The following is a 6,936-nucleotide window of genomic DNA, read 5'->3' as shown; positions in this document are numbered from 1 at the left end:
ACGGTATGGGAAATCTGTTATGTGACTAGGTATTTTGTTGTAAAAATGGATCTATTGTCCTACAAATGACTTTCTAACTTTTGCCAATGGCAACCGCCGCACCGCAAGTTTTTCTTTGTTTTATTTGCTTGGCGATGCGGGCCATAAATCCTAAATATTGACTAATGCTCTAGTTTCCTAGGATAGCGCCGATAGCGGTGCCGTCATATAGCGGTCGTCTCCTTACAAATACTACGACATCCATATTTAGCCGTATTATTTCGTATATGTTTCGTATGGAGACGGCCGCTATATTATTATGACGGCACCGCTATCCTAGGAAACTAGAGCATTAGGGCTGTAATATACGTCCGAAACTAGGTAGAAGTTTTATTTTCACGTTACTCGTGTTAAAATTAAGTCCTCGCCCTCGGCTTCGGGCTTCAATTCATACTCTTTCGTAAATTCTTATTCGCCGCCCATAATACACAATATACAGCAAATAACAGCAACACTCTTAACTGTCCATCGGTGGACCTTATTACACAAGCCATAGGGTCCACCGATGGACAGTGAAGAGTGTGGGCGATGATACTATGAAAAACGACTGCAATACTAAATTAGGTCCCCCGTGAATTTAGGTACCACGATACGTAGACGTTTACAATAAATTTCAAAAAAACAGCTTTAGTAGCTGAACAGGCATTATATTCACATATGTAAGAAAAAAAGAACGATGACTTTCTTTCACTAAGTTTACTATTTTGACTGACGACAGGGACGCAGCAATACGAAGAAGTGTCAACGCATAGCTGCGTCCTACGTCCCTGTCGTCAGGTATTTGTACAAGAACACTAGTGTAGTGCTCGCTTAATAGATTATTGTATTTGTCTTTAACAAATGTATAATTTTATAAAACAGGTCATTTTGCACTCAAATTAGTTATGTTTTACCGAGAGCAAGTAATTTTTATACTTATTTTTAATTATTTTACTTGTTAATTTAGAAATACGATAGATGTGATCATTTTCTGAACTGAACTTCCGCACAAACGCGGTAAATATTTTGTTATGTTGGTAAGGTTATTGATTTCATAGCGCTTGCTTCTATCTCTTTTGTCCATGCATAATTTCTTATTCTATCTCTGTCTTTGGTGGCCAAGATGCCATTGACCTGCCAACAACAGTTATTTATTCTCGCTTCTGATTGGTTGTTCAAGTGGTAGGGATGAATCATTGCAAAAAAAAGCGCGTCTCTTTGGTCATTACCAACATAACAAAGCGTTTCGCGCCGACTCATCGCGCATTTCCTTTCTTCCTTCTGCATTTGGCATTCAGTGTTGAAGGTCGTGTACGGACCTTAGTTTTTAGTTTATCATTAATTTAGCAGTTAGCTAAAACTTAAGTCATGGCCAATAACGACAATTTTGCACAAGACGTGACCGATAATCAATTAAATGGAAATGCAGAGAACGGTGGAGGTGATAATGGACAACAAGATAATGGTAGCGAAGCCCCGGGACGCGATGACGACAGGTATATTGATTTTTACTTTACACCGGCTTAATTAGTAATTTTACTGTGTTTTTTTGTACATTACTATATATTTTTAGTAGCAGCGGTTTAAAGTAAAGTATAAATTAGCTTTATAATATTCCTTTCAGTATACGATCTTTGCCCGCCGCAATGGCGGCGATCCCGGCTTCATTCGAATCCATTGTAATCCTCTTTACGTTTTCAAAATTTTGCGTTTTTATCCTTACAGTTCGATCTTCGCTATGTAAATTTATTCCTAGATGTCATAGTTTTCATTGGAAGTAAGTTTCAGACTACTTTTGTCAGAATGTCCATTATCTCGGAAGGCGCGTGAGTAAAATGGCGTCGCATTTGCGCGTCGCTTGCACCCGGCACCGGTTACTTGTTATCGATTTGTCCGTCGGCTATGAAAATGGTAATTGTATTTGCGGGTTGGTCGTGTAATTTGTGTCGAGCTGTTACTAATAGTCGCGGAACGGTCGGGTACTTGCAAGATTTTAAATCGGTGCTAGGTCGGGCGTCGCCGGCGGACAGGCCCGGGCCGGCGGCGCCCGCGGTCAGTTTGGGGCGCGACTAACGCTCTGTCTCTCTGCAGGTGTGAGCCTGCGTCGCCGCCGCAGCTGTCGCCGAGGAAACGATGGTATTTACATTGCTGCTGGGCTCACACTAAAGTAAAACACGACCAAACTGACTAGATTGATCTGGCCACTTAACTTTGGGCCTCGTTCTCTCTTGCCAATTTCAAATCTTGCGATATCACTGTAACATCTTGTTTCATTTTTTTGTTGTCATAATGTTAAATTTCCAGATTCCTAATTTTAACTTACAGGTTCACAATTTGTTTTGCTGCAGTGCTTGGAGTTTGTTTTTTGAACAAAAATAGTAGCTGTAAAGTACTGTAAACAAGTACTGCAATAGTTTTAATTCTAAACTTTAATGTTTAATAATAAGTCAGTTTCTGAATCGAGACAACAACTCTTGATGTCAGTTTCGTGTTGTTAATGCTCATTTTAACCTTCACAGAAAACTGTTTGTCGGAGGATTGAGCTGGGAAACTACAGACAGTAAGCATCTTTCATTTTCACTCATATGATATTATTCTTAATTTAAAATGATGATCTCATTCAGTTCTGCTTCTGATATTTCATTGAAGAAAACTTTTACCCACATTCCTGAGTTATATAAATACTTCAGCATCCCACCTACTAAAGTTTGGATGAAATATTTATATATTATTTTATCCTTTCAGAGGAATTACGTGATCACTTCAGTGCATATGGTGAGATTGATAGCATCAATGTCAAGACAGACCCCAACACCGGCCGATCACGAGGCTTTGCCTTCATTGTTTTCAAGGCACCTGACTCCATCGACAAGGTTATGGCTGCCGGAGACCACACAATCAACAACAAGAAAGTAGACCCAAAGAAGGCCAAAGCGAGACACGGCAAAATCTTTGTCGGAGGTCTCAGCAGTGAAATCTCAGATGATGAAATCAAGAACTTCTTCAGCAACTTTGGAACCGTAAGTTCATTGCTACTTTGTTTAATTTCAACACCGGCCACTCTTCGATCGCAAATACGGTAGCTGATATTTAAAGACTGATCCTACTTTACTATGATGAAAACTCCGGAATTGGTGAGAATTTATTTTTTCTAGACAACTACTGAAGATAAAACCGGGCCACTGACTATAACTATACAACATACATATTAAGGAAACATAAAAATGCAGATGTAAATTAAGCTTTTCTTTTTCAGATCATTGAAGTTGAAATGCCTTTTGACAAGACAAAGAACCAAAGAAAAGGATTCTGTTTCATCACCTTCGAGTCTGAGCAGGTTGTCAATGAACTTCTCAAGACTCCCAAACAGACCATCGCTGGAAAGGAGGTAAGAATGTTTGAGAGAATTTCATTAATAATTATTGGTACACTTATTTGTTTTGAACATTCAGTTCCAGTTTGTCTCAATGGTTATTTTTTAATGTAATTTATATTCAAATGATGATTTTATTCAGTTCTGCTTCTGAAATTTTATTGAAGCAAGCTTTACCCACATTCCTGAGTTACTACCCAACAAGTGTTTATTGTTGTGTGCTAGTGAGCGTTTTTGTTATCTAAATGTTGTCATTCTCAGGTGGATGTTAAGAGGGCGACGCCCAAGCCCGATGGCCCCGGGGGCATGACCGGGCGCGGCGGCCGCGGAGGCCGGGGCTCGCGGGGCGGCCGCGGCGGCCGCGGCGGCTACGGCGGCCAGGGCGCCTGGGGCAACCAGGGCTACGGCGGCTACGGCTACGGCCAGGGTGGCTACGGCGGCGGATACGACGGCTACGGCTACGGCGGTTATGGCTACGACGGCTACGGGGGCTACGGCGGTTACGATTACTCCGGATACCCCAATTACGGTAAACGCGGCAAGCAGAACTAGATAATTAGCGACCCACCGCTAGCCTGCTCACCGACACATTACCTCGACTGATGTTACCTGATCCTTAGGATGTAAATGTAGAGTAAGGCTGCCTTCGGGCGCGCTAGGTTAACGTTGCACGCGGGGCGACTCCGTCCTTGAGATGCCTATTTACCTTGTAATGTATATCTTACATTTGATTCGAAGCGATCGACATCACGTGAACTTTAGCTATATATGTTAGTGTGTAGAAAATATTTATTTTTCTATTATAACTATTTACTTTTAATATTCTATCGAGATAATGTGTAGTTGAATGTTGTCGGGGTGACAGTATATATCTGAATATAACCATGGGTTGATCTAATCTTTTTGAGTATTTAGGAATTCATCATTTCATATAACTTGTTTGCGATTCATTTTAATTTTGCATATCTGTTTAGTTGGAGGATAATATTAGCATCACTGTTGGCACACTGTCTCGGCGCCGTGTATACTGTCCGCGTGCTTGAGGTGTATGTGAGGTGTAGGCTTGTAGCGAACCCGAGGACCATTGTCATCGTATCGTTCACTGGGTTACTATCTGTACATATGTTACCCGCCTTATGTTTTATAAGTTTTATTTGTAATACCACTTTTGACATATGTAGCAATGTCGCTCGAGTTTTTATTTTCTTTTGGTATTTAGTTTTTACCTAACACTCTCGCCACATGCTACATCTGGGAATTGGGGTAATATATGGAGAGACATTGTGAAAGTGATAAAGATATGATGAAGCTTTTAATAAAGCACTGTTACGAAAATTCTCAATGTGTTTCCATATATCACCCCCGTCCCTCCCGCACCCCCCGAGGCGCCACCAACACCACTCATCGGCTAACTTCATTACTAACAGCACACTGGACTAGCGACTAGGAGCACTAACTAGACACCGCAGCAGGGATAGGTCAGACTAAGCTACTAGAGTTTACTAGACTATAGATGTATTAGACAAGTGGAGTGGAAGGAATCGGTGCGAATAGAGCGAGTGTGAGTATGGTAGGGTCGAGCGGCACTAGGCACTAGCACTAATGGCATTGTGTTGGGCAGACTACGGCGGGTACGGAGGGTACGAGGGCGGCTACGGCGCGCGCACGGCTCCGCGCGGGAAAGGTATCTACCGATCCCATAGTTCATGCACCGACCGTTTTGTTGCCTACTAGTTCATATACTATACCACCGGCTTGTACGCTACTAATTCGTTTACTGATCTCCCACTCTTCACTAGTCTTGAAGGCATCCAGTAGATACGTGTTTTGTGTTGTAGTCTTGTCTGTCCGGCTTCCACATAACATACCGTAGCATAGTCTCATAATTTAAAACACCGTGTTCTAACCCATAGTCTATTTTGACACATTCATATGACTATTAGTTCGCTTTTTGCATGGCCTCGATTACTAGTATCACTACACGGATTAGTGACGGCACACGGAGCTATTTCTTTGTTTCTTCGGTTTTTCTTAGCGTTACTTAGTCACAATGCACGTTAGATTTACAGTATAGCAATAGAGTAGACAGAAAAAGAGCTCGAACAGATGCGACGTCAGATGTCTAGTGTTTAACTAGTGCGCCAACAGTGGTGCGTGCGACATGTGCGCGAGCTTTTGATCGGGCGTGTGTAGCGTGTAGTGGGAGCTATATCGTGGGTGGTGTTACAGCCGGCTACCAGGGCGGCAAGCAGCGCGGCGGCGGCGGCGGCCGTGCCAACCAGAGGCACCAGCCCTACTGAACCCGACACTCGCGTACCTGCCAATAGTCATCTCAGTCCAATAGTAAGGTGAGAATCCCTCAGTATCTCTATACTTATTAACTTGTAGCTTTTCTCACCTGTTAACTTTGAATTTTTATTATGATGAATCTTGCACAAGTCTGAGAGCTCTGACGCGAGCCTCGGCGCTAGCGATAGCAGAACCCCCCGGGGTGTCGGTGCTCGTAGAACGACAAGAGTGCGGTGTGCACGGTCTGACAGAGTATCAAAACGCTCGGTCAGACCGACCGTTAGTGGACGATGAGTGACTTGGTTGTTGGTTGTTGCAGGTTAAGTGCCCGGTCATGAGTGCCCCCCGTGCCCCGCTGCCGCGCCGGGGGCACTTCATTCCATTCCACATTATTATTATAAGAAATTAATCTTTTTTAAGAAGATTTTTTAAGGATAAATGTCTCGTGTAACAGTACCGTGCTTGAACGGCGTTACATACTTATTATAATATAGAATGGATTATAGATTCACTGAGTATTATTGCAGATTGATTAGATTCAATTTTCTTTATTTAAATTGTTTCCTTTTTTATTGGAGTCCAGTAAGGTACAGTTTAGGGGCGCGGGCTGCCGCCGTTCGCTGCGTGCTTGTTTGTGTGAATGCGCGAGGTCGCGAGAGCGCCTCCACTGACAGTTGTTTGATTGGGATCTCATTGCAGAAATGTTGTACTTTTGTATGTTTAATTTTGGTAATCTTACAAGGAATCAGAATCATGTATTTTATACAAACATAGATGTTTCTTCCATTGAGTAGGAATGAAATTTAATTCTTAGATTAAGTCTCTGACATGAACAAACTTCTGGAGATATACGATTGTGTATGTCGAAATAAAACGAATGTGTAAATAAACAATTGACTTTTAGTCCTGTCTTTGTGTCTTAGGAATTGAAGGAACCAGACTTCGTGGGATAATTTATGTGCTCTAAGATGGCTTGTTCATTTAATAAAAATATAAAATTTGAGGATTGTGTTATCGAGAAATCCGAGCCATTCATTTTGGTGCGCCACGTAAATGACCTATACCTATGCAATATCAAAGGCCTCGAGTTGTATGCATAGCTCTAAAAACCGGTGTTATGGCCTGCGCTATAAAAGCAACCTTCGTAATTTCAAGCGAGGTTATATATTTTCTAGCTCGTACGTATGATAATACTAAAATTACATATTCTGTGCTCGTAGTGCTCGTACTAATCATGATAGCGTGTTTGAGAATTT

General features: G+C 42.0%; 1 protein-coding gene and 2 non-coding genes across 4 annotated transcripts; all 3 read left to right on the top strand.

Annotated features, from left to right (window-relative positions):
- Positions 1–1,280: 1,280 nt before the first annotated feature.
- On the top strand, positions 1,281–6,583 carry LOC134806140 (RNA-binding protein squid). 2 transcript variants are annotated; one of them, XM_063779422.1, is made up of 8 exons: positions 1,281–1,514; positions 2,538–2,578; positions 2,764–3,038; positions 3,275–3,406; positions 3,653–3,920; positions 5,013–5,075; positions 5,621–5,739; positions 6,000–6,583. In XM_063779422.1, exons 1-7 carry the CDS (start codon positions 1,387–1,389, stop codon positions 5,689–5,691), a joined length of 978 nt encoding a protein of 325 aa, XP_063635492.1. In that variant the 5' UTR covers positions 1,281–1,386; the 3' UTR covers positions 5,692–5,739; positions 6,000–6,583. The 2 variants fall into 2 exon arrangements, with proteins under 2 accessions (XP_063635492.1, XP_063635493.1); XM_063779423.1 differs by lacking the exon at positions 5,013–5,075 and having other exon boundaries at positions 1,282–1,514.
- On the top strand, positions 2,621–2,693 carry LOC134806186 (small nucleolar RNA snR61/Z1/Z11). Its single transcript, XR_010146481.1, has one exon. It is a non-coding gene; the product is annotated as a small nucleolar RNA snR61/Z1/Z11 (small nucleolar RNA).
- Positions 3,512–3,583, top strand: LOC134806187 (small nucleolar RNA snR61/Z1/Z11). The gene has a single exon (XR_010146482.1). It is a non-coding gene; the product is annotated as a small nucleolar RNA snR61/Z1/Z11 (small nucleolar RNA).
- Positions 6,584–6,936: the final 353 nt, after the last annotated feature.

This window comes from Cydia splendana, chromosome 2 (assembly GCF_910591565.1).
Source record: "Cydia splendana chromosome 2, ilCydSple1.2, whole genome shotgun sequence".
Classification (NCBI taxonomy): domain Eukaryota; kingdom Metazoa; phylum Arthropoda; class Insecta; order Lepidoptera; family Tortricidae; genus Cydia; species Cydia splendana.
Note: the sequence above shows the minus strand (reverse complement) of the source record. Positions and strands in the feature narration are given on the sequence as shown.